Here is a 27,890-nt window from a genome sequence, read left to right as displayed (position 1 = left end):
CCAGCATGCATGTTTTTTCACTTTTTTGAATGTCTAAAGAATCCATATGATGTTCTGAAAAAAGAACAGAGAAATACTGGACATTATGAACTCTTATTATGGTGGTGATTTGACAAAATTACAATCAAGGTCTTGAATTGGACTCGCATTTGTCTGGTCTCGGTCTTGGACCCTTTGTCCCCCTCCCGGTCTTAACTCGGTCTCGCCCCCCCCCGGGATTAGTCTTGACTCGGTCTCGCCCCCCCTCCGGGATTAGTCTTGACTCGGATACGATTTGCTCCGGTCTTGGTCTTGAATCGATCACGAACACAACCCTGCACTGAAGTATCCCTCAATCATGTGTAGTACTTAGTATAGAATGTTGTAGTATACTGTAGAATACTATAGTATATACTACAGTATTATCCACCAACAAAAAAACACTGTGGTGAAAACTACAGAAATGTCAGAAAAACACTACAGTCCGCAAATACATTTTAAAAAACTATAGTAAATATTACAGTATTTAATTAGCATATACCCTGCCCATTCCCATATGCCAATTTGTGGTGGCACATGGTTGTGTACCCCATGGTTATAGAAAAGAGCAGGAGAACACCTCCACTTCTATGTCAAAGATAATAAAACAAAAATACTATAGTAAATACTACAGTAATGTATACAAAAACACTACAATACATACTATACACTACTTTTTTTACTACAGTATTTATACTATAGTAAACTACAAATACTACAGTAAACGGCAGTAAATACTACATTATTCACTACTACAGGCTCCCGAGTGGCGCAGCGGTCTAAGGCACTAAGAATCTCAGTGCTATTATAGTATTCCTACCATAGTATACACTATAGTATTTTTTCATGTGGGGTAGCACAGCACAGGGAGGCACACACACCTGGAGTGGGACGCAGCATCACTGAGGGTGTAGGAGCCACTGTCCGGGGCTGGGGGGAACACAAGGGGGCTCTGGGCTGGGTATGCGCTGCTCCCTGGGGGGCCGGGGGAGTCTGGGGCTGAAGGAGAGGTCTCTTGGGCCAGCCGATCTTTGGTTCTGGAACCCCCGGACCCTGTGGCCCCGTAGGAGGTAGCATCAATGCCGCTGTCTGTGGATGCCCCCTGTAGGTAGCCATTGAGCTCTGAGTCAGGCCGTACCCCTGTCCTGCTGGAGCCAATCTCATACCACTTTTCATCACTGTGGGCAGAGCTGGAGGCATTACTGGACAGTGTGTTGCTGCCTGATTGGCTGGAGGAGTAGGAAGCTTCCACCTGTAGAGACAGAGACCCTACAGTCACGTCCTGGTTGTTTGATCATAGTAAATAAAGACTACTTTGACATAGACAACAATCTACATTGCCAAGCTAGTGCAGTCGGAAAGTATTCAGACCATTGACTTTTTCCACATTTTTTTACAGCCTTATTGTAAAATGGATTTAAAAAAAAATCCCTCATCAATCTACACACAATATCCCATAATCACAAAGCAAAAACAGCTTTTTAGATTTTTTTGCAAATGTATTACAAATAAAAAACTGAAATATTACATTAACATAATTATTAATTTCAGGTAATTGTGCATTTCAGGTAAAATAACAACTCAATGTTTATATCCCAGGACAAATTAGCTAGCAACAGCAAGCTAGCTAGCTAAATTGCCATAAATGTTTGCTTTTTGACCTGTCCCCAAATTAATATAGTTGATATTTCAACCTGTGTGTCCTGATCGCGCACAAGCGGTCTGGTCAGCATGTTAGAAGTCATATTTGGTCATATTTGAGCCTGGTACCTCACCTTGATGTTCTTGTTGGGAGACAGGTGTGTCCCCTGTTCCTGCTGCTGGAGACGAGTTACTGCCTTGGATACAGCTGGGTATGGGAGGGACAGGAACAAACAGAGGAATGAGACACAGATAACAATACCAGTAACATAGAGAGCTATTCCTGTCTCTGACTCTCATCATCTGCATCACCCAAAACACCAGCGACACGACTTGGGCATTTTCTAAAGCAGTGGTATTCAAAGATTTTCAGCAAATTTCTGGGGACCCCATTTTTCCCCAAGATGTTCTCGTGACCCCCACCCCACGCCAAATCTAATGACACAACCTTAACATTTTTATTTAAAAAATTACTTAATTGGATTTTCATCTCTTATCAGAATGAAAATAAACCAATAAATAAATTTCCTCAATACAATTCGATGCTTCATATTATCTTTCTCAAAAACTATCATTTTGGACGACCCCACTGCAGTACCTGGGGTCGTGACCACGACTTTGAATGACACTGTTCTAAAGCATGTCCTCTTACCTGCTCTATCAGCCCCCCTGTCGGCCACCTCCCCTTCCACCGCTTGGGGCCATCCAGTGGCAGGCTTAGTCTCGTTAGACCCCTCTCCCACTCCCTGATGCTCAGCAGACACAGGGGAGTGGCGGGTATTGTTGTTAAACCTAGAAAATAGATGGAAGAAGACGGCATCATGTACTGAACAAAACAGAAGTACCTCTGCCACGATGAGTACAACATATCAACGAGACATATAATGATAACATATAATTTAGTCATTTCCTTTCTATTATTGGATAACTCCCAAAGAAGTAATTAAGGTGAATACAGACTACATCTGAAAATAGAGCAATTTAAGTGAAACCCTACAGCGATCTGTTTCTAGATCTGAATTGTGGTCTGTGTATGATCTGGGTGTGGTCTGAATGTGGCCATAAATTGGCCCAGGTTTGTTCTGGCCTGAGTGACCTCTCACCCGTCTGGCATGGACTTCTGTCTCCAGTGGTTGGAGCCTGCGCTCCCAGTGTCTATGTAGGAGAGGCTGGTAGGGGCTTTGCGGGTGTGTGGAGAGCGGCCCATCACGATGGAACAAGCCAGGGCATAGTTATCATTCCCTGGGGAATACCTGAAGGATACAGAGCAAACAGATTCCACTACTAAGCTTAAAGCTTGTACATCTTCCCTATTATATCATATTAGCCAGGGTGGCTCTCTTACCTTTTAGGGTTGAGAGGGCGCCCGTCGCTGGACACACTGCGGGGGATGACTCCGGTCGGCTCCTGGTACTCTGAAGCCGGGGCCTTGATGAGCGTCCCCCCCAGGGCCGCTGTGGTGCGGCTCTGTGGGCTGGAGGAGGTGCAGGGCCACTTGTTGTTGTTGCTGCGGAAGGGGAATTTAAACTCATAGGGCATCCCCTCCTTGTGGTTCTTATAGTCCACCAGGGGCATGTGGTACAGCTCTGAACAGCCTCTGTGAGAAGAGACAGAGATAAATCAAATCAAAAATATTTGTCACAAGCGCATGCAACAGACCTTACAGTGAAATGCTTACTTACAAGCCCTTAACTAACAACGCTTTAAGAAGTTAAGAAAACAAATAAAAATAAGTGTTAAGTAAAAAATAGATAAGTGAAAATAGAAAATAAAAGTAACACATAATTAAACAGCAGCAGTAAAATAACAATAGTGAGGCGATATACAGGGGGTACCGGTACAGAGTCAATGTGGAGGATATATACAGGGGGTACTGGTACAGAGTCAATGTGGAGACTATATACAGGGGGTACCAGTACAGAGTCAATGTGGAGGCTATATACAGGGGGTACTGGTACAGAGTCAATGTGGAGGCTATATACAGGGGGTACCAGTACAGAGTCAATGTGGAGACTATATACAGGGGGTACCAGTACAGAGTCAATGTGGAGACTATATACAGGGGGTACCAGTACAGAGTCAATGTGGAGACTATATACAGGGGGTACCAGTACAGAGTCAATGTGGAGACTATATACAGGGGGTACCAGTACAGAGTCAATGTGTAGGCTATATACAGGGGGTACCAGTACAGAGTCAATGTGGAGACTATATACAGGGGGTACCAGTACAGAGTCAATGTGGAGACTATATACAGGGGGTACCAGTACAGAGTCAATGTGGAGGCTATATACAGGGGGTACCAGTACAGAGTCAATGTGGAGGCTATATACAGGGGTACCAATACAGAGTCAATGTGGAGGCTGTATACAGGGGGTACCAGTACAGAGTCAATGTGGAGGCTATATACAGGGCGTACCGGTACAGAGTCAATGTGGAGACTATATACAGGGGTACCAGTACAGAGTCAATGTGAAGGCTGTATACAGGGGGTACCAGTACAGAGTCAATGTGGAGGCTATATACAGGGGGTACCAGTACAGAGTCAATGTGGAGGCTGTATACAGGGGGTACCAGTACAGAGTCAATGTGGAGGCTATATACAGGGGGTACCAGTACAGAGTCAATGTGGAGGCTATATACAGGGGGTACCGGTACAGAGTCAATGTGGAGGCTATATACAGGGGGTACCAGTACAGAGTCAATGTGGAGGCTATATACTGGGAGTACCAGTACAGAGTCAATGTGGAGGCTATATACAGGGGGTACCGGTACAGAGTCAATGTGGAGGCTATATACAGGGGGTACCGGTACAGAGTCAATGTGGAGGCTATATACAGGGGGTACCGGTACAGAGTCAATGTGGAGGCTATATACAGGGGGTACCAGTACAGAGTCAATGTGGAGGCTATATACAGGGGGTACCAGTACAGAGTCCATGTGGAGGCTGTATACTGGGAGTACCAGTACAGAGTCCATGTGGAGGCTATATACTGGGAGTACCGGTACAGAGTCCATGTGGAGGCTATATACTGGGAGTACCAGTACAGAGTCAATGTGCGGGAGCACCAGTTAGTCAAGGTAATTGAGGTAATACGTACATGTAGGTAGAGTTAAAGTGACTATGCATAGAGTATAAACAAAAGAGTAGCAGCAGCGAAAAGAGGGGTCTGGGTAGCCCTTTGATTAGGTGTTCAGGAGTCTTATGGCTTGGGGATATAAGCTGTTAAGAAGCCTTTTAGACCTCCACTTGGCGCTCCGGTATCGTCTGCCATGCTGTACCAGAGAGAACAGTCTATGACCAGGGTGGCTGGAGTCTTTGACAATTTCTAGGGCCTCCTGCCTCTGACACCGCCTGATATAGAGGTCCTGGATGGCAGGAAGCTTGGCACCAGTGATGTACTGGGCTGTACGCACTACCCTCTGTAGTGCCCTGCGGTTGGAGGCCAAGCAGTTGCCATACCAGGCAGTGATGCAACCAGTCAGGATGCTTTCGATGGTGCAACTGTAGAACCTTTTGAGGATCTGAGGATCCATGCCAAATCTTTTTAGTCTCCTGAGGGGGAATAGGCTTTGTTGTGCCTTCTTCACAACTGTCTTAGTTTTTTTTGATCATGATAGTTTGTTGGTTATGTGGAAACCAAGGAACTTGAAGCTCTCAAGCTGTTCCACTATAGCACCGACAATGAGAATGGGGCGTGCTCGGTCCTCCTTTTCCTGTAGTCTACGATCATCTCCTTTGTCTTGATCACGGAGGGGTTGTTGTCCTGGCACCACATGACCAGGTCTCTAACCTCCTCCCTATAGGCTGTCTCATTGTTGTCGGTGATCAGACCTACCACTGTTGTGTCATCGGCAAACTTGATGATGGTGTTGGAGTCGTGCCTGGCCATGCAGTCATGAGTGAACAGGGTGTGCAGTAGGGGACTGAGCACGCATCCCTGAGGTGCCCCCCATGTTGAGGATCAGCATGGCAGATGTGATGTTCCCTACCCTTACCACCTGGGGGCGGCCCGCCAGGAAGTCCAGGATCCAGTTGCAGAGGGAGGTGTTCTGTCCCAGGGTCCTAGCGAGCTTTGAGGGCACTATGGTGTTGAACGCTGAGCTGTAGTCAATGAATAGGATTCTCACATTGGTGTTCCTTTTGTCCAGGTGGGAAAGGGCAGTGTTGAGTGCAATAGAGATTGCATAATCTGTGGATCTGTTGGAGCGGTATGCAAATTGGAGAGGGTCTAGGGTTTCTGGAATAATGGTGTTGATGTGAGCCATGACCGGCCTCTCAAAACACTTCATGGCTACAGACGTGAGTGCTACAGGTCCGTTGTCATTTGGGCAGGTTACCTTAGTGTTCTTGGCCACAGGGACTATGGTGGTCTTCTTGAATGTTGGTATTACAGACTCAGTCAGGGACAGGTTGAAAATGTCAGTGAAGACACTTGCCAGTTGGTCACGGAGTGCACGCTTGGAGTACACATCCTGGTAATCCGTTTGGCCCTGCGGCCTTGTGAATGTTGACCTGTTTAAAAGGTCTTACTCACATTAGCTACGGAGAGCGTGATCACACAGTTGTTCAGGACAGCTGGCGCTCTCATGCATGTTTCAGTGTTAATTGCCTCGAAGCGAGCATCAAAGTAATTTAGCTCATCTGGTAGGTTCGTGATACTGGGCAGCTCGTGGCTGTGCTTCCCTTTGTAGTCTGTAATAGTTTACATGCCCTACCACATCTGACGAGCGTCAGAGCTGATGTAGTACGATTCAATCTTAGTTCTGTATTGACGCTTTGTCTGTTTGATGGTTCTTTGGAGGGCATAGCGGGATTTCTTATAAGCTTCCGGGTTAGAGTCCCGCGTGCACCAGCTGTTGTTTACAAATATGCATAGGCTGCCGCCCCTTGTCATACCAGAGGCCGCTGTTCTATCCTGCCGAAAAAGCTTAAAACCCGCCAGCTGTATGTTATTCATGTTGTCGTTCAGCCACGACTCGGTGAAACATAAGATATTACAGTTTTTAATGTCCCGTTGGTAGGATATATTTTATTATCAATTGATTGTACGTTGGCTAATAGGACCGATGGTAAAGGTAGATTACCCTCGCGGCGACGGATCTTTACAAGGCACCCGGACTGTCATCCACGATATCTCCGTCTTTTCCTCCTGTGAATGATGGGGATGAGGTCCTTGTCGGGTGTCTGGAATAAATCCTTCCTGTCCAACTCGTTGAAGAAGAAAAATTCCTCTAGTACGGGGTGAGTAATCGCTGCCCTGATATCAAGAAGCTCTTTTCGGTCATAAGACACGGTGGCAGAAACATTATGTACAAAATAAGTTACAAATAACACGAAAAAACATACACAATAGCACAATTGGTTACGTGATCGTAAAACGTCAGCCATCTCCTTCGGCGCCATTATTACATCGAAGATATACACTACAAACACTGCAGCGCTGCCCCAGTACCCAAATGCATGCTACTGATATGACTGAGGGAGGGACATATCTGTTGATAAATAACTTATTTGTTGTCTCTGAACTGTACCTGCGAGGGGTGGAGTCCTCGTGCGGGGGTATGATGACCACCTTGACGGTGACAGAGGTCCTCAGGAGATCGATCATCTGCTCGTGGGACAGCGATGCCACGGCAACCTTACAGATCTCTACTAGCCTGCTGCCCTGGCGCAGCCCCGCCTGCCAGGCGTACCCGTAGGGCTCTACCTCTGCCACGATGCCCTCAAAGTTTACATGGAAGCCCAGCTGGCCCAGGCCGTTCCTCCTCAGGGTCATCTCTGTGGTCTGGCTGCCCTTTGACAGGAGCTAGAGACAGAGGAGAGAAGGAGGGGAGGAGAAAGAGGTGAAGGAGAAGAGTTATAACTACTGTGGCGTACAGCAGGTCAGCCACCAGGGGAAGACTCATCACGAGAGTATACATCACGAGGCGATGGCTCCATCTGCTGGACGTGCCAGGTCTCGACGGGCTCTCCGGCCAGGACTAATTGGGGCTGATTGGGGATTGGTGAGTAATCAAGGGCTGATTGCTCACCAGCTGTACAAGTCCCATAAAGCTGCCAGAAGGGCAGCACACAGGAGAGAGACTAGGGGAGGAAAGGACTCCCGTATAGTTGGGGATGGTACCAGAGGTAACAGGAGGGAGTTCAGTTTTGATCCCCACAGGATACAACAAGACCCGGAGCCCAGAAGACGGTATCCCAGAGAGGGTCTCTTGGGGGATACAGTAAGACCCGGCGCCCAGAAGACGGTATCCCAGAGAGGGTCTCTTGGGGGATACAGTAAGACCCGGAGCCCAGAAGACGGTATCCCAGAGAGGGTCTCTTGGGGGATACAGTAAGACCCGGAGCCCAGAAGACGGTATCCCAGAGAGGGTCTCTTGGGGGATACAGTAAGACCCGGAGCCCAGAAGACGGTATCCCGGAGAGGGTCTCTTGGGGGATACAGTAAGACCCGGAGCCCAGAAGACGGTATCCCGGAGAGGGTCTCTTGGGGGATACAGTAAGACCCGGAGCCCAGAAGACGGTATCCCGGAGAGGGTCTCTTGGGGGATACAGTAAGACCCGGAGCCCAGAAGACGGTATCCCGGAGAGGGTCTCTTGGGGGATACAGTAAGACCCGGAGCCCAGAAGACGGTATCCCGGAGAGGGTCTCTTGGGGGATACAGTAAGACCCGGAGCCCAGAAGACGTTGTCCCGGAGAGGGTCTCTTGGGGGATACAGTAAGACCCGGAGCCCAGAAGACGGTATCCCAGAGAGGGTCTCTTGGGGGATACAGTAAGACCCGGAGCCCAGAAGACGGTATCCCAGAGAGGGTCTCTTGGGGGATACAGTAAGACCCGGAGCCCAGAAGACGGTATCCCAGAGAGGGTCTCTTGGGTGATACAGTAAGACCCGGAGCCCAGAAGACGGTATCCCAGAGAGGGTCTCTTGGGGGATACAGTAAGACCCGGAGCCCAGAAGACGGTATCCCAGAGAGGGTCTCTTGGGGGATACAGTAAGACCCGGAGCCCAGAAGACGGTATCCCAGAGAGGGTCTCTTGGGGGATACAGTAAGACCCGGAGCCCAGAAGACGGTATCCCAGAGAGGGTCTCTTGGGGGATACAGTAAGACCCGGAGCCCAGAAGACGGTATCCCAGAGAGGGTCTCTTGGGGGATACAGTAAGACCCGGAGCCCAGAAGACGGTATCCCAGAGAGGGTCTCTTGGGGGATACAGTAAGACCCGGAGCCCAGAAGACGTTGTCCCAGAGAGGGTCTCTTGGGGGATACAGTAAGACCCGGAGCCCAGAAGACGGTATCCCAGAGAGGGTCTCTCTTTTGGACTATTATTTTAATAAACACCTTTTGAAACTGAGCTAATCCTACTCTGTCCGTGTCTGATCTGTGTAAACACTTTGACTCAACCCCCTGGTCTGCCACACTACATAACGTAAGAAACCTCTAAATCCAAAAACAGACTACACTGCATGTGTTGTGTATGCTCTGTGCAGCATACCACCTTGTATCCCACTGTTGGCTTGCCTCTGAAGCTAAGCAGGGTTGGTCCCTGAATGGAAGACCAGATGGTGCTGGAAGTGGTTTTAGAGCTGGCCAGTAGGTGGCAGTCTTTCCTCTGGTCTAAAAAAATGCCCCAGTGCAGTGATTAGGGACATTGCCCTGTGTAGTGTGCTGTCTTTTGGATGGGACGTTAAACGGGTATCCTGACTCTCTGTGGTCACTAAAGATCCCATGGCCCTTATCGTAAGAGTAAGGGTGTTAATCCCAGTGTCTTGCATATCATTATGGCCACCTAATAATCCCTAGTTTCCAATTGGCTCATTCATCCTCCCTCCTCTCCCCTGTAATTATTCCCCAGGTCATTGCTGTAAATGACCATGTGTTTTCAGTCAACTTACCTGGTAAAATAAGGGGTTGAATAAAGGGCTGAATAAATAAAAAACAAAACTATTCTGTTGGCTGCTGCTACTGTACAACACATCACATAAGCATAATCTGCCCTTGGGCTTAGATCTGATAAGACACACACTAACAGACTGAATCTATCATCAGCGGATGCGCTACCCTTCAATTAAAGTGTTTTTGTACAGGAGGGAGGGTTTAAGGTTTAATACACCTTGCCTGGCCGTTCTGACCCAGTGTCAGGTAGAAAGAGGTTGTAACATAGTACTTAACACAGACCCCCAGGCAACCACAACAGGGCCAGAGCAGGATATTATGCTACATCACTGATGCACGCCTCCGCTTTCCGACAAGAAAGGGTATGGCATACACACTCACTGTACACACAAACATGAAATAACCCGTAGCAAATAGTGTTCATCTTTCATTCAAGACAACTGGCATTGCCTAATCGCATGAAAATGATTAAACTACCTCTCCAAATACGGACAATGCTGAGTGTTATACCTGTAACATTGTGTTTGTAATCACCGTAGGCCTATTCTGCATCTCCTTTGAACATAATGGATTATCTGAGGTGGAAATGAGAGGTATGTTTATTATAACCCATTGGTTAGTGATGAAAGGTCCTTATCTGGCTTGAAACTTGGGACACCTGTAATAATAATCACAACAGATGGTGTGTGAAATATTATAAAGCCATCAGTGTAGCAATAATACACAGACCAACTGTGCTGCTACTGACCTCCAGGCGTTTCACCACCTCTCCGAAGTCCTCTGTGTTGTTGTTGATGGAGCGCAGCGACACGCTCTCCCCACGCTCATAGTAGATCTTCATGGAGGCGGGGCTGCCAGAGGACCAGCCAATGACGTCGCGCGTGGCACAGTTAAAGACCACAGCCTTAGCCTCCTGATCCAATAGGATGAGGAAATCGTTGGAGATGGCCAGTAGACACTCCCTCTCCGCCCCGGCTACCTGGTCCTCCGCATGCACCGGCCATGTCACTGCACCTAGGCTCCTTAGCTCTGCCCCACTGTACGGCCGTACCCTCTCTCTCCGCTTGTGAGCCAATGAGATGAAGGGGAATTTCCCCGTGGGCTCCACCGGCGTGCTGGTCACATGCCGCTCTGCCAGGTCACGCAGGTACTCCTGTCGCGTGCGTGTCGCCATGGCACCAAACTTTTCAGACTTGTGGGCGGCGTTCTCTGCGTTGATGACCTTGGCCAGCAGGAAGTCCCTGAAGACAGTGGACTTGGGGAAGGTCACACCCTTGGGGATAGGAGGGCCGAAGGAGGGCACGTCCTGGGAACGAGTCACAGCCACGCTGGGGGAGAGAGAGAGAGAGAGAGAGAGAGAGAGAGAGAGAGAGAGAGAGAGAGAGAGGGGTCACTAACTAGTAAGTACACTGAAGGAGGGAGTCCTATACCCAAACTCAATGGATTCCCAGGCACTAGATTTGACAGAAATGAACAGGTGTAAGATGGCAAGCTGCTGCTTTTAATATGTCTTATCCCTATCCAATCCTCTCAGGGGGGGCAGAAAACAGTAGACTAGAGGGCAGAAAACAGTAGACTAGAGGACAGAAAACAGTAGACTAGAGGACAGAAAACAGTAGACTTGAGGACAGAAAACAGTAGAGTAGAGGACAGAAAACAGTAGACTAGAGGGCAGAAAACAGTAGACTAGAGGACAGAAAACAGTAGACTAGAGGACAGAAAACAGTAGACTAGAGGACAGAAAACAGTAGACTAGAGGGCAGAAAACAGTAGACTAGAGGGCAGAAAACAGTAGACTATAGGACAGAAAACAGTAGACTAGAGGACAGAAAACAGTAGACTAGAGGACAGAAAACAGTAGACTAGAGGACAGAAAACAGTAGACTAGTGGACAGAAAACAGTAGACTAGTGGACAGAAAAACAGTAGACTAGTGGACAGAAAACAGTAGACTAGTGGACAGAAAATAGTAGACTAGTGGACAGAAAACAGTAGACTAGAGGACAGAAAACAGTAGACTAGAGGACAGAAAACAGTAGATTAGAGGACAGAAAACAGTAGACTAGAGGAAAGAAAACAGTAGAGTAGAGGACAGAAAACAGTAGAGTAGAGGACAGAAAACAGTAGAGTAGAGGACAGAAAACAGTAGACTAGAGGGCAGAAAACAGTAGACTAGAGGGCAGAAAACAGTAGAGTAGAGGACAGAAAACAGTAGACTAGAGGGCAGAAAACAGTAGAGTAGAGGACAGAAAACAGTAGAGTAGAGGACAGAAAACAGTAGAGTAGAGGACAGAAAACAGTAGACTAGAGGGCAGAAAACAGTAGACTAGAGGACAGAAAACAGTAGAGTAGAGGACAGAAAACAGTAGACTAGAGGGCAGAAAACAGTAGACTAGAGGACAGAAAACAGTAGACTAGAGGACAGAAAACAGTAGACTAGAGGACAGAAAACAGTAGACTAGAGGACAGAAAACAGTAGAGTAGAGGACAGAAAACAGTAGACTAGAGGACAGAAAACAGTAGAGTAGAGGACAGAAAACAGTAGAGTAGAGGACAGAAAACAGTAGACTAGAGGGCAGAAAACAGTAGACTATAGGACAGAAAACAGTAGACTATAGGACAGAAAACAGTAGAGTAGAGGACAGAAAACAGTAGACTAGAGGACAGAAAACAGTAGAGGACAGAAAACAGTAGAGGACAGAAAACAGTAGAGGACAGAAAACAGTAGAGGACAGAAAACAGTAGAGGACAGAAAACAGTAGAGGACAGAAAACAGTAGACTAGAGGACAGAAAACAGTAGACTAGAGGACAGAAAACAGTAGACTAGAGGACAGAAAACAGTAGACTAGAGGACAGAAAACAGTAGACTAGAGGACAGAAAACAGTAGACTAGTGGACAGAAAACAGTAGACTAGTGGACAGAAAACAGTAGACTAGTGGACAGAAAACAGTAGACTAGTGGACAGAAAACAGTAGACTAGTGGACAGAAAACAGTAGACTAGTGGACAGAAAACAGTAGACTAGAGGACAGAAAACAGTAGACTAGAGGACAGAAAACAGTAGACTAGAGGACAGAAAACAGTAGACTAGAGGACAGAAAACAGTAGAGTAGAGGACAGAAAACAGTAGAGTAGAGGACAGAAAACAGTAGACTAGAGGGCAGAAAACAGTAGAGTAGAGGACAGAAAACAGTAGACTATAGGACAGAAAACAGTAGACTAGAGGGCAGAAAACAGTAGAGTAGAGGACAGAAAACAGTAGACTAGAGGGCAGAAAACAGTAGAGTAGAGGACAGAAAACAGTAGAGTAGAGGACAGAAAACAGTAGAGTAGAGGACAGAAAACAGTAGACTAGAGGGCAGAAAACAGTAGACTAGAGGACAGAAAACAGTAGACTAGAGGACAGAAAACAGTAGAGTAGAGGACAGAAAACAGTAGACTAGAGGGCAGAAAACAGTAGACTAGAGGACAGAAAACAGTAGACTAGAGGACAGAAAACAGTAGACTAGAGGACAGAAAACAGTAGACTAGAGGACAGAAAACAGTAGAGTAGAGGACAGAAAACAGTAGACTAGAGGACAGAAAACAGTAGAGTAGAGGACAGAAAACAGTAGACTAGAGGACAGAAAACAGTAGACTAGAGGGCAGAAAACAGTAGACTAGAGGGCAGAAAACAGTAGACTATAGGACAGAAAACAGTAGAGTAGAGGACAGAAAACAGTAGACTAGAGGACAGAAAACAGTAGACTAGAGGACAGAAAACAGTAGACTAGAGGACAGAAAACAGTAGACTAGAGGACAGAAAACAGTAGAGGACAGAAAACAGTAGAGGACAGAAAACAGTAGAGGACAGAAAACAGTAGAGGACAGAAAACAGTAGACTAGAGGACAGAAAACAGTAGACTAGAGGACAGAAAACAGTAGACTAGAGGACAGAAAACAGTAGACTAGAGGACAGAAAACAGTAGACTAGAGGACAGAAAACAGTAGACTAGAGGACAGAAAACAGTAGACTAGAGGACAGAAAACAGTAGACTAGTGGACAGAAAACAGTAGACTAGAGGACAGAAAACAGTAGACTAGAGGACAGAAAACAGTAGAGTAGAGGACAGAAAACAGTAGACTAGAGGGCAGAAAACAGTAGACTAGAGGACAGAAAACAGTAGACTAGAGGACAGAAAACAGTAGACTAGAGGACAGAAAACAGTAGAGTAGAGGACAGAAAACAGTAGACTAGAGGACAGAAAACAGTAGACTAGAGGACAGAAAACAGTAGACTAGAGGACAGAAAACAGTAGAGGACAGAAAACAGTAGAGGACAGAAAACAGTAGAGGACAGAAAACAGTAGAGGACAGAAAACAGTAGAGGACAGAAAACAGTAGACTAGAGGACAGAAAACAGTAGACTAGAGGACAGAAAACAGTAGATTAGAGGACAGAAAACAGTAGACTAGAGGACAGAAAACAGTAGAGTAGAGGACAGAAAACAGTAGAGTAGAGGACAGAAAACAGTAGACTAGAGGGCAGAAAACAGTAGAGTAGAGGACAGAAAACAGTAGAGTAGAGGGCAGAAAACAGTAGACTATAGGACAGAAAACAGTAGACTAGAGGGCAGAAAACAGTAGAGTAGAGGACAGAAAACAGTAGACTAGAGGGCAGAAAACAGTAGAGTAGAGGACAGAAAACAGTAGAGTAGAGGACAGAAAACAGTAGAGTAGAGGACAGAAAACAGTAGACTAGAGGGCAGAAAACAGTAGACTAGAGGACAGAAAACAGTAGACTAGAGGACAGAAAACAGTAGAGTAGAGGACAGAAAACAGTAGACTAGAGGGCAGAAAACAGTAGACTAGAGGACAGAAAACAGTAGACTAGAGGACAGAAAACAGTAGACTAGAGGACAGAAAACAGTAGACTAGAGGACAGAAAACAGTAGAGTAGAGGACAGAAAACAGTAGACTAGAGGACAGAAAACAGTAGAGTAGAGGACAGAAAACAGTAGACTAGAGGACAGAAAACAGTAGACTAGAGGGCAGAAAACAGTAGACTAGAGGGCAGAAAACAGTAGACTATAGGACAGAAAACAGTAGAGTAGAGGACAGAAAACAGTAGACTAGAGGACAGAAAACAGTAGACTAGAGGACAGAAAACAGTAGACTAGAGGACAGAAAACAGTAGACTAGAGGACAGAAAACAGTAGAGGACAGAAAACAGTAGAGGACAGAAAACAGTAGACAGAAAACAGTAGACTAGAGGACAGAAAACAGTAGACTAGAGGACAGAAAACAGTAGACTATAGGACAGAAAACAGTAGACTAGAGGACAGAAAACAGTAGACTAGAGGACAGAAAACAGTAGACTAGAGGACAGAAAACAGTAGACTAGAGGGCAGAAAACAGTAGACTAGAGGGCAGAAAACAGTAGACTAGAGGGCAGAAAACAGTAGAGTAGAGGACAGAAAACAGTAGACTAGAGGACAGAAAACAGTAGACTAGAGGACAGAAAACAGTAGACTAGAGGGCAGAAAACAGTAGAGTAGAGGACAGAAAACAGTAGACTAGAGGACAGAAAACAGTAGAGTAGAGGACAGAAAACAGTAGACTAGAGGGCAGAAAACAGTAGAGTAGAGGACAGAAAACAGTAGAGTAGAGGGCAGAAAACAGTAGACTATAGGACAGAAAACAGTAGACTATAGGACAGAAAACAGTAGACTAGAGGACAGAAAACAGTAGACTAGAGGACAGAAAACAGTAGAGGACAGAAAACAGTAGAGGACAGAAAACAGTAGAGGACAGAAAACAGTAGACTAGAGGACAGAAAACAGTAGACTAGAGGACAGAAAACAGTAGACTAGAGGACAGAAAACAGTAGACTAGAGGACAGAAAACAGTAGACTAGAGGACAGAAAACAGTAGACTAGAGGACAGAAAACAGTAGACTAGAGGACAGAAAACAGTAGACTAGAGGACAGAAAACAGTAGACTAGTGGACAGAAAACAGTAGACTAGTGGACAGAAAACAGTAGACTAGTGGACAGAAAACAGTAGACTAGTGGACAGAAAACAGTAGACTAGAGGACAGAAAACAGTAGACTAGAGGACAGAAAACAGTAGACTAGAGGACAGAAAACAGTAGAGTAGAGGACAGAAAACAGTAGACTAGAGGGCAGAAAACAGTAGACTAGAGGGCAGAAAACAGTAGAGTAGAGGACAGAAAACAGTAGACTATAGGACAGAAAACAGTAGACTAGAGGGCAGAAAACAGTAGAGTAGAGGACAGAAAACAGTAGACTAGAGGGCAGAAAACAGTAGAGTAGAGGACAGAAAACAGTAGAGTAGAGGACAGAAAACAGTAGAGTAGAGGACAGAAAACAGTAGACTAGAGGGCAGAAAACAGTAGACTAGAGGACAGAAAACAGTAGACTAGAGGACAGAAAACAGTAGAGTAGAGGACAGAAAACAGTAGACTAGAGGGCAGAAAACAGTAGACTAGAGGACAGAAAACAGTAGACTAGAGGACAGAAAACAGTAGACTAGAGGACAGAAAACAGTAGACTAGAGGACAGAAAACAGTAGAGTAGAGGACAGAAAACAGTAGACTAGAGGACAGAAAACAGTAGAGTAGAGGACAGAAAACAGTAGACTAGGACAGAAAACAGTAGACTAGAGGACAGAAAACAGTAGACTAGAGGGCAGAAAACAGTAGAGTAGAAGACAGAAAACAGTAGACTAGAGGGCAGAAAACAGTAGAGTAGAGGACAGAAAACAGTAGAGTAGAGGACAGAAAACAGTAGAGTAGAGGACAGAAAACAGTAGAGTAGAGGACAGAAAACAGTAGAGTAGAGGACAGAAAACAGTAGAGTAGAGGACAGAAAACAGTAGAGTAGAGGGCAGAAAACAGTAGACTATAGGACAGAAAACAGTAGACTAGAGGGCAGAAAACAGTAGAGTAGAGGACAGAAAACAGTAGACTAGAGGGCAGAAAACAGTAGAGTAGAGGACAGAAAACAGTAGAGTAGAGGACAGAAAACAGTAGAGTAGAGGACAGAAAACAGTAGACTAGAGGGCAGAAAACAGTAGACTAGAGGACAGAAAACAGTAGACTAGAGGACAGAAAACAGTAGAGTAGAGGACAGAAAACAGTAGACTAGAGGGCAGAAAACAGTAGACTAGAGGACAGAAAACAGTAGACTAGAGGACAGAAAACAGTAGACTAGAGGACAGAAAACAGTAGACTAGAGGACAGAAAACAGTAGAGTAGAGGACAGAAAACAGTAGACTAGAGGACAGAAAACAGTAGAGTAGAGGACAGAAAACAGTAGACTAGAGGACAGAAAACAGTAGACTAGAGGGCAGAAAACAGTAGACTAGAGGGCAGAAAACAGTAGACTATAGGACAGAAAACAGTAGAGTAGAGGACAGAAAACAGTAGACTAGAGGACAGAAAACAGTAGACTAGAGGACAGAAAACAGTAGACTAGAGGACAGAAAACAGTAGACTAGAGGACAGAAAACAGTAGACTAGAGGACAGAAAACAGTAGACTAGAGGACAGAAAACAGTAGACTAGAGGACAGAAAACAGTAGAGGACAGAAAACAGTAGACAGAAAACAGTAGACTAGAGGACAGAAAACAGTAGACTAGAGGACAGAAAACAGTAGACTATAGGACAGAAAACAGTAGACTAGAGGACAGAAAACAGTAGACTAGAGGACAGAAAACAGTAGACTAGAGGGCAGAAAACAGTAGACTAGAGGGCAGAAAACAGTAGACTAGAGGGCAGAAAACAGTAGAGTAGAGGACAGAAAACAGTAGACTAGAGGACAGAAAACAGTAGACTAGAGGACAGAAAACAGTAGACTAGAGGGCAGAAAACAGTAGAGTAGAGGACAGAAAACAGTAGACTAGAGGACAGAAAACAGTAGAGTAGAGGACAGAAAACAGTAGACTAGAGGGCAGAAAACAGTAGAGTAGAGGACAGAAAACAGTAGAGTAGAGGGCAGAAAACAGTAGACTATAGGACAGAAAACAGTAGAGTAGAGGACAGAAAACAGTAGAGTAGAGGACAGAAAACAGTAGACTAGAGGACAGAAAACAGTAGACTAGAGGACAGAAAACAGTAGAGGACAGAAAACAGTAGAGGACAGAAAACAGTAGACTAGAGGACAGAAAACAGTAGACTAGAGGACAGAAAACAGTAGACTAGAGGACAGAAAACAGTAGACTAGAGGACAGAAAACAGTAGACTAGAGGACAGAAAACAGTAGACTAGAGGACAGAAAACAGTAGACTAGAGGACAGAAAACAGTAGACTAGTGGACAGAAAACAGTAGACTAGTGGACAGAAAACAGTAGACTAGTGGACAGAAAACAGTAGACTAGTGGACAGAAAACAGTAGACTAATGGACAGAAAACAGTAGACTAGTGGACAGAAAACAGTAGACTAGTGGACAGAAAACAGTAGACTAGAGGACAGAAAACAGTAGACTAGAGGACAGAAAACAGTAGACTAGAACAGACAGAAAACAGTAGACTAGAGGACAGAAAACAGTAGAGTAGAGGACAGAAAACAGTAGAGTAGAGGACAGAAAACAGTAGACTAGAGGGCAGAAAACAGTAGAGTAGAGGACAGAAAACAGTAGACTATAGGACAGAAAACAGTAGACTAGAGGGCAGAAAACAGTAGACTAGAGGACAGAAAACAGTAGACTAGAGGGCAGAAAACAGTAGAGAAAACAGTAGACTAGAGGACAGAAAACAGTAGAGTAGAGGACAGAAAACAGTAGAGTAGAGGACAGAAAACAGTAGACTAGAGGGCAGAAAACAGTAGACTAGAGGACAGAAAACAGTAGACTAGAGGACAGAAAACAGTAGAGTAGAGGACAGAAAACAGTAGACTAGAGGGCAGAAAACAGTAGACTAGAGGACAGAAAACAGTAGACTAGAGGACAGAAAACAGTAGACTAGAGGACAGAAAACAGTAGACTAGAGGACAGAAAACAGTAGAGTAGAGGACAGAAAACAGTAGACTAGAGGACAGAAAACAGTAGAGTAGAGGACAGAAAACAGTAGACTAGAGGACAGAAAACAGTAGACTAGAGGGCAGAAAACAGTAGACTAGAGGGCAGAAAACAGTAGACTATAGGACAGAAAACAGTAGACTAGAGGACAGAAAACAGTAGACTAGAGGACAGAAAACAGTAGACTAGAGGACAGAAAACAGTAGACTAGAGGACAGAAAACAGTAGACTAGAGGACAGAAAACAGTAGACTAGAGGACAGAAAACAGTAGAGGACAGAAAACAGTAGAGGACAGAAAACAGTAGAGGACAGAAAACAGTAGAGGACAGAAAACAGTAGAGGACAGAAAACAGTAGACTAGAGGACAGAAAACAGTAGACTAGAGGACAGAAAACAGTAGACTAGAGGACAGAAAACAGTAGACTAGAGGACAGAAAACAGTAGACTAGAGGACAGAAAACAGTAGACTAGTGGACAGAAAACAGTAGACTAGTGGACAGAAAACAGTAGACTAGTGGACAGAAAACAGTAGACTAGTGGACAGAAAACAGTAGACTAGTGGACAGAAAACAGTAGACTAGTGGACAGAAAACAGTAGACTAGAGGACAGAAAACAGTAGACTAGAGGACAGAAAACAGTAGATTAGAGGACAGAAAACAGTAGACTAGAGGACAGAAAACAGTAGAGTAGAGGACAGAAAACAGTAGAGTAGAGGACAGAAAACAGTAGACTAGAGGGCAGAAAACAGTAGAGTAGAGGACAGAAAACAGTAGACTAGAGGGCAGAAAACAGTAGAGTAGAGGACAGAAAACAGTAGACTAGAGGGCAGAAAACAGTAGAGTAGAGGACAGAAAACAGTAGACTAGAGGGCAGAAAACAGTAGAGTAGAGGACAGAAAACAGTAGAGTAGAGGACAGAAAACAGTAGAGTAGAGGACAGAAAACAGTAGAGTAGAGGACAGAAAACAGTAGACTAGAGGGCAGAAAACAGTAGACTAGAGGACAGAAAACAGTAGACTAGAGGACAGAAAACAGTAGAGGACAGAAAACAGTAGAGGACAGAAAACAGTAGAGGACAGAAAACAGTAGAGGACAGAAAACAGTAGAGGACAGAAAACAGTAGACTAGAGGACAGAAAACAGTAGACTAGTGGACAGAAAACAGTAGACTAGTGGACAGAAAACAGTAGACTAGTGGACAGAAAACAGTAGACTAGTGGACAGAAAACAGTAGACTAGTGGACAGAAAACAGTAGACTAGTGGACAGAAAACAGTAGACTAGAGGACCGAAAACAGTAGATTAGAGACTAGACAGAAAACAGTAGACTAGAGGACAGAAAACAGTAGAGTAGAGGACAGAAAACAGTAGACTAGAGGACAGAAAACAGTAGACTAGAGGGCAGAAAACAGTAGAGTAGAGGACAGAAAACAGTAGAGTAGAGGACAGAAAACAGTAGAGTAGAGGGCAGAAAACAGTAGACTATAGGACAGAAAACAGAAAACAGTAGACTAGAGGACAGAAAACAGTAGACTAGAGGACAGAAAACAGTAGACTAGAGGACAGAAAACAGTAGAGTAGAGGACAGAAAACAGTAGAGTAGAGGACAGAAAACAGTAGAGTAGAGGACAGAAAACAGTAGAGTAGAGGACAGAAAACAGTAGACTAGAGGACAGAAAACAGTAGACTAGAGGGCAGAAAACAGTAGACTAGAGGACAGAAAACAGTAGACTAGAGGACAGAAAACAGTAGACTAGAGGGCAGAAAAAGTAGACTATAGGACAGAAAACAGTAGAGTAGAGGACAGAAAACAGTAGACTAGAGGACAGAAAACAGTAGACTAGAGGACAGAAAACAGTAGACTAGAGGACAGAAAACAGTAGACTAGAGGACAGAAAACAGTAGACTAGAGGACAGAAAACAGTAGACTAGAGGACAGAAAACAGTAGAGGACAGAAAACAGTAGAGGACAGAAAACAGTAGAGGACAGAAAACAGTAGACTAGAGGACAGAAAAAACAGTAGAAAACTAGAGGACAGAAAACAGTAGACTAGAGTAGAGGACAGAAAACAGTAGACTAGAGGGCAGAAAACAGTAGAGTAGAGGACAGAAAACAGTAGAGTAGAGGACAGAAAACAGTAGACTATAGGACAGAAAACAGTAGACTAGAGGGCAGAAAACAGTAGAGTAGAGGACAGAAAACAGTAGACTAGAGGAAAACAGAAAACAGTAGAGTAGAGGACAGAAAACAGTAGAGTAGAGGACAGAAAACAGTAGAGTAGAGGACAGAAAACAGTAGAGTAGAGGACAGAAAACAGTAGACTAGAGGAAAACAGAAAACAGTAGACTAGAGGACAGAAAACAGTAGACTAGAGGACAGAAAACAGTAGACTAGAGGACAGAAAACAGTAGAGTAGAGGACAGAAAACAGTAGAGTAGAGGACAGAAAACAGTAGAGTAGAGGACAGAAAACAGTAGACTAGAGGACAGAAAACAGTAGACTAGAGGGCAGAAAACAGTAGACTAGAGGGCAGAAAACAGTAGACTATAGGACAGAAAACAGTAGACTAGAGGACAGAAAACAGTAGACTAGAGGACAGAAAACAGTAGACTAGAGGACAGAAAACAGTAGACTAGAGGACAGAAAACAGTAGACTAGAGGACAGAAAACAGTAGACTAGAGGACAGAAAACAGTAGAGTAGAGGACAGAAAACAGTAGACTAGAGGGCAGAAAACAGTAGACTAGAGGACAGAAAACAGTAGACTAGAGGACAGAAAACAGTAGACTAGAGGACAGAAAACAGTAGACTAGAGGACAGAAAACAGTAGAGTAGAGGACAGAAAACAGTAGACTAGAGGACAGAAAACAGTAGAGTAGAGGACAGAAAACAGTAGACTAGAGGACAGAAAACAGTAGACTAGAGGGCAGAAAACAGTAGACTAGAGGGCAGAAAACAGTAGACTATAGGACAGAAAACAGTAGAGTAGAGGACAGAAAACAGTAGAGTAGAGGACAGAAAACAGTAGACTAGAGGACAGAAAACAGTAGACTAGAGGACAGAAAACAGTAGACAGAAAACAGTAGAGGACAGAAAACAGTAGACTAGAGGACAGAAAACAGTAGAGGACAGAAAACAGTAGAGGACAGAAAACAGTAGAGGACAGAAAACAGTAGAGGACAGAAAACAGTAGAGGACAGAAAACAGTAGAGGACAGAAAACAGTAGACTAGAGGACAGAAAACAGTAGACTAGAGGACAGAAAACAGTAGACTAGAGGACAGAAAACAGTAGACTAGTGGACAGAAAACAGTAGACTAGTGGACAGAAAACAGTAGACTAGTGGACAGAAAACAGTAGACTAGTGGACAGAAAACAGTAGACTAGTGGACAGAAAACAGTAGACTAGTGGACAGAAAACAGTAGACTAGAGGACAGAAAACAGTAGACTAGAGGACAGAAAACAGTAGATTAGAGGACAGAAAACAGTAGACTAGAGGACAGAAAACAGTAGAGTAGAGGACAGAAAACAGTAGAGTAGAGGACAGAAAACAGTAGACTAGAGGGCAGAAAACAGTAGAGTAGAGGACAGAAAACAGTAGAGTAGAGGGCAGAAAACAGTAGACTATAGGACAGAAAACAGTAGACTAGAGGGCAGAAAACAGTAGAGTAGAGGACAGAAAACAGTAGACTAGAGGGCAGAAAACAGTAGAGTAGAGGACAGAAAACAGTAGAGTAGAGGACAGAAAACAGTAGAGTAGAGGACAGAAAACAGTAGAGTAGAGGACAGAAAACAGTAGAGTAGAGGACAGAAAACAGTAGACTAGAGGGCAGAAAACAGTAGACTATAGGACAGAAAACAGTAGACTAGAGGGCAGAAAACAGTAGAGTAGAGGACAGAAAACAGTAGACTAGAGGACAGAAAACAGTAGACTAGAGGACAGAAAACAGTAGAGGACAGAAAACAGTAGAGGACAGAAAACAGTAGAGGACAGAAAACAGTAGAGGACAGAAAACAGTAGACTAGAGGACAGAAAACAGTAGACTAGTGGACAGAAAACAGTAGACTAGTGGACAGAAAACAGTAGACTAGTGGACAGAAAACAGTAGACTAGTGGACAGAAAACAGTAGACTAGTGGACAGAAAACAGTAGACTAGTGGACAGAAAACAGTAGACTAGAGGACCGAAAACAGTAGATTAGAGGACAGAAAACAGTAGACTAGAGGACAGAAAACAGTAGAGTAGAGGACAGAAAACAGTAGAGTAGAGGACAGAAAACAGTAGACTAGAGGGCAGAAAACAGTAGAGTAGAGGACAGAAAACAGTAGAGTAGAGGACAGAAAACAGTAGAGTAGAGGGCAGAAAACAGTAGACTATAGGACAGAAAACAGTAGACTAGAGGGCAGAAAACAGTAGAGTAGAGGACAGAAAACAGTAGACTAGAGGGCAGAAAACAGTAGAGTAGAGGACAGAAAACAGTAGAGTAGAGGACAGAAAACAGTAGAGTAGAGGACAGAAAACAGTAGAGTAGAGGACAGAAAACAGTAGAGTAGAGGACAGAAAACAGTAGACTAGAGGGCAGAAAACAGTAGACTAGAGGACAGAAAACAGTAGACTAGAGGACAGAAAACAGTAGACTAGAGGGCAGAAAACAGTAGACTATAGGACAGAAAACAGTAGAGTAGAGGACAGAAAACAGTAGACTAGAGGACAGAAAACAGTAGACTAGAGGACAGAAAACAGTAGACTAGAGGACAGAAAACAGTAGACTAGAGGACAGAAAACAGTAGACTAGAGGACAGAAAACAGTAGACTAGAGGACAGAAAACAGTAGAGGACAGAAAACAGTAGAGGACAGAAAACAGTAGAGTAGAGGACAGAAAACAGTAGACTAGAGGACAGAAAACAGTAGAGTAGAGGACAGAAAACAGTAGACTAGAGGGCAGAAAACAGTAGACTATAGGACAGAAAACAGTAGAGTAGAGGGCAGAAAACAGTAGACTATAGGACAGAAAACAGTAGACTAGAGGGCAGAAAACAGTAGAGTAGAGGACAGAAAACAGTAGACTAGAGGGCAGAAAACAGTAGAGTAGAGGACAGAAAACAGTAGAGTAGAGGACAGAAAACAGTAGAGTAGAGGACAGAAAACAGTAGAGTAGAGGACAGAAAACAGTAGACTAGAGGGCAGAAAACAGTAGACTAGAGGACAGAAAACAGTAGACTAGAGGACAGAAAACAGTAGACTAGAGGACAGAAAACAGTAGACTAGAGGACAGAAAACAGTAGAGTAGAGGACAGAAAACAGTAGAGTAGAGGACAGAAAACAGTAGAGTAGAGGACAGAAAACAGTAGACTAGAGGACAGAAAACAGTAGACTAGAGGGCAGAAAACAGTAGACTAGAGGGCAGAAAACAGTAGACTATAGGACAGAAAACAGTAGACTAGAGGACAGAAAACAGTAGACTAGAGGACAGAAAACAGTAGACTAGAGGACAGAAAACAGTAGACTAGAGGACAGAAAACAGTAGAGGACAGAAAACAGTAGAGTAGAGGACAGAAAACAGTAGACAGAAAACAGTAGACTAGAGGACAGAAAACATTAGACTAGAGGACAGAAAACAGTAGACTAGAGGACAGAAAACAGTAGACTATAGGACAGAAAACAGTAGACTAGAGGACAGAAAACAGTAGACTAGAGGACAGAAAACAGTAGACTAGAGGACAGAAAACAGTAGACTAGAGGACAGAAAACAGTAGACTAGAGGACAGAAAACAGTAGAGTAGAGGACAGAAAACAGTAGACTAGAGGACAGAAAACAGTAGATTAGAGGACAGAAAACAGTAGACTAGAGGACAGAAAACAGTAGAGTAGAGGACAGAAAACAGTAGAGTAGAGGACAGAAAACAGTAGACTAGAGGGCAGAAAACAGTAGAGTAGAGGACAGAAAACAGTAGAGTAGAGGGCAGAAAACAGTAGACTATAGGACAGAAAACAGTAGACTAGAGGGCAGAAAACAGTAGAGTAGAGGACAGAAAACAGTAGACTAGAGGGCAGAAAACAGTAGAGTAGAGGACAGAAAACAGTAGAGTAGAGGACAGAAAACAGTAGAGTAGAGGACAGAAAACAGTAGAGTAGAGGACAGAAAACAGTAGACTAGAGGGCAGAAAACAGTAGACTAGAGGACAGAAAACAGTAGACTAGAGGACAGAAAACAGTAGACTAGAGGGCAGAAAACAGTAGACTAGACGACAGAAAACAGTAGATTAGAGGGCAGAAAACAGTAGACTAGAGTGCAGAAAACAGTAGACTATAGGGCAGAAAACAGTAGACTAGAGGGCAGAAAACAGTAGACTAGAGGGCAGAAAACAGTAGACTAGAGGGCAGAAAACAGTAGACTAGAGGGCAGAAAACAGTAGACCAGGGGACAGAAAACAGTAGATTAGAGGACAGAAAACAGTTTCATAGGCTGGGAAAGAAGAGCAGTGACATTGTTATAGAGTTTTCATGTGGCCATCCTTCCTCCTAGCCCCTTTTCCTTCCCAGCATAAAGGATGGCATGAGTCTTTCTATGGTCAAGGCTCTACTTAGGTTACCTACTACCCTTCCCATTCAACTCCCATTGTTGCTCCACAATAGGCCTCCTAGAGTTTAAAGAAACAAGTTAGCATGAAAGCTAACCTAGTTCTGATGCAGATGACTGACAATGATTGGCTTCCAAATCCATATATAATCCAACAATGGTGAGGAAAAGCTGAACAGTAGCACTATAGAAATCCACTGCAGGCCAGGCTCATGTAGGCTGATGTCAGAGTCCTGACAAGTCTCAGTCCAGTCCATTAAACAGATAACACAGTCATCACATGCAGCTGTGACATTACAGCCCAAGCCTCGCTCAACCAGGCAGGCGGATATAACTATACATTCAGCCAGCTACCACTGAGATGGCCACTCTCAGCCAGCCCTAGACCCCAGATCACAGAGAAGATACGTGGAGAGGAGGGGGCTACTCCCTATTTGTAGCAACAAAGCTCTGATCGTTATGCAATATGGCTAAATTGACCTATCTGCATTTGGACAGCATTTGATAGCATGAGATTATCACTAGGCTGTGTCCCTAGGCTGGCCACAGGCCAACTACTTCTATGTTGGCCTGAAGAGATCACTGATGCATCATTCCAAAGATCCCGTTTTCACTGCGTGTGAACAGGATACAGAGCCAGTCAAACACAATACTGATCAATATTTAAAGCTACTGTGAGTCAGAATTCAACCGCACTATCACAAAACAGCAATATCCAATAAAACCTTGGCAAAACGTAGTCATTGTATCACGCATTATGTAATACATCACAGTAGTGCAGCCGTGTGTGTGTGTGTGTGTGTGTGTGTGTGTGTGTGTGTGTGTGCGTGAGAGGTCGCTGAAACTCCTGTGTCCTCAGACCCCCTCCTTTTCACACTGGTCATCAGCATCACATCTCGGATCCCCCCTACACACACCCACACACAAACACTGTATATACACACACACAGTGACACAACCCCCAGACCCACCTGTTCTTGCTCCGGCATCTGACCCTTACGTTTCCCAGTTGGTCTGTTTATGTGACTCTACCAACTCCTGACTGGCCTAGGCATTATACAAATATGTCTCCTTGAAGTGAATCCTCCTCTCCTGTCTGCTTGGTCTGATCACACTACTGCAGGTACACACAGCTTTATCCAGCTAATTATAGCTGCTTCCGCCGCCCGTCCAACCGCTGTTCTGTTACTAGATCTTGTGAGTTTTTACTCCTCTTTGAAATGGCATCCCAGGCTCCCAGCAATTCAGGCTTCTAGCATATCAGAGCTCTGGTGGCAGAACAGAACAGATAGGGGTTGGAACTTGTAGTGTGTTCATTAGATCCATGGGACTGAGCCAGAGGCTGGATGCTGAGAGCTGCTCTGGCTGAAGTGGAGTCTTCACTGCTTCAGGGTCCCACTCCCTACTTCATCCAAGAAGAAAAGCCAGCATTTCTCCCTCTCAGCCTCTTCTCCTTGACGACACCCGGCTTCAAATCAAAAGATGTCCCCTTTAAAAAAGAACAACTCCAGCTGAGGAGGGCATCTAATCGTTGGCAGTCAGCGCTGGGGGGGTAGAGAGGTTACTGGAGGGGAGGGCTCAGATTAAATTTGCCCAACTTTGATGAGGTTTGAGCTGAGACCCAGAGCCTGTACAAGTGTTCCTCGGGGAGGGTCTGTGAGCACTGAGGGACAGAGCACTGCACGGCTGCTCAAGAATCCTCTGATTCGCTCGTCCAGCAAGGGAATCATTGACGTGTATGCCGCTAACTCCTTCAGATCGCTCCAGCTCCGTTGCCCCAAGGCAGTGTGGTAGGCAGGAGGGTTGAGTGAGTGAGGGAGTGAGGGAGGTGTGGATGAGTGTGTCAGTGAGAATGCCACAGACCCCACCTACAGCACCCTGCCTTTAGTACCCTGCCTACAGTACCCTGCTTTTAGTACCCTGCCTACAGTACCCTGCCTATAGCACCCCACCTTTAGTACCCTGCCTACAGTACCCTGCCTATAGCACCCCACCTACAGTACCCTGCCTTCAGTACCCTGACTATAGTACCCTGACTACAGTACCCTGCCTACAGTACCCTGCCTTTAGTACCCTGCCTTTAGTACCCTGCCTACAGTACCCTGCCTACAGTACCCTGCCTACAGTACCCTGCCTTTAGTACCCTGCCTTTAGTACCCTGACTACAGTACCCTGACTATAGTACCCTGCCTACAGTACCCTGACTATAGTACCCTGCCTACAGTACCCTGCCTACAGTACCCTGCCTACAGTACCCTGCCTACAGTACCCTGACTACAGTACCCTGCCTACAGTACCCTGACTATAGTACCCTGACTATAGTACCCTGACTATAGTACCCTGCCTACAGTACCCTGCCTTTAGTACCCTGACTATAGTACCCTGCCTAAAGTACCCTGCCTTTAGTACCCTGACTATAGTACCCTGCATACAGTACCCTGCCTTTAGTACCCTGACTATAGTACCATGCCTACAGTACCCTGCCTTTAGTACGCTGCCTACAGTACCCTGCCTACATTACCCTGCTTTTAGTACCCTGCCTACAGTACCTTGCCTACATTACCCTGCTTTTAGTACCCCGCCTAAAGTACCCCGCATACAGTACCCTGCCTTTAGTACCCTGCCTACAGCACCCCGCCTTTAGTACCCCACCTACCCTGCCTACAGCACCCCGCCTTTAGTACCCTGCCTACAGCACCCTGCCTTTAGTAATCCACCTACAGTACCCTGCCTT

The 27,890-nt window shown here is 45.0% G+C and overlaps 1 protein-coding gene across 3 annotated transcripts in view; it reads right to left on the bottom strand.

Moving 5' to 3' along the window:
- LOC115138799 (signal-induced proliferation-associated 1-like protein 1) overlaps positions 1 to 27,890 on the bottom strand; it is a 114,806-nt gene that overhangs the window by 11,379 nt on the left and 75,537 nt on the right. For all 3 annotated transcript variants that reach the window (XM_065025692.1, XM_065025693.1, XM_029675999.2), the window contains 7 exons: positions 10,307 to 10,886; positions 7,195 to 7,469; positions 3,005 to 3,256; positions 2,763 to 2,912; positions 2,312 to 2,451; positions 1,794 to 1,867; positions 900 to 1,270 (listed from right to left, as the gene is read on the bottom strand). In XM_065025692.1, the coding sequence (XP_064881764.1) occupies positions 900 to 1,270; positions 1,794 to 1,867; positions 2,312 to 2,451; positions 2,763 to 2,912; positions 3,005 to 3,256; positions 7,195 to 7,469; positions 10,307 to 10,886 (1,842 nt within the window). The remainder of the gene's footprint in view (positions 1 to 899; positions 1,271 to 1,793; positions 1,868 to 2,311; positions 2,452 to 2,762; positions 2,913 to 3,004; positions 3,257 to 7,194; positions 7,470 to 10,306; positions 10,887 to 27,890) is intronic.

This window comes from Oncorhynchus nerka, linkage group LG12 (genome assembly GCF_034236695.1).
Source record: "Oncorhynchus nerka isolate Pitt River linkage group LG12, Oner_Uvic_2.0, whole genome shotgun sequence".
NCBI classification, from domain to species: Eukaryota; Metazoa; Chordata; class Actinopteri; order Salmoniformes; family Salmonidae; genus Oncorhynchus; species Oncorhynchus nerka.
Note: the sequence above shows the minus strand (reverse complement) of the source record. Positions and strands in the feature narration are given on the sequence as shown.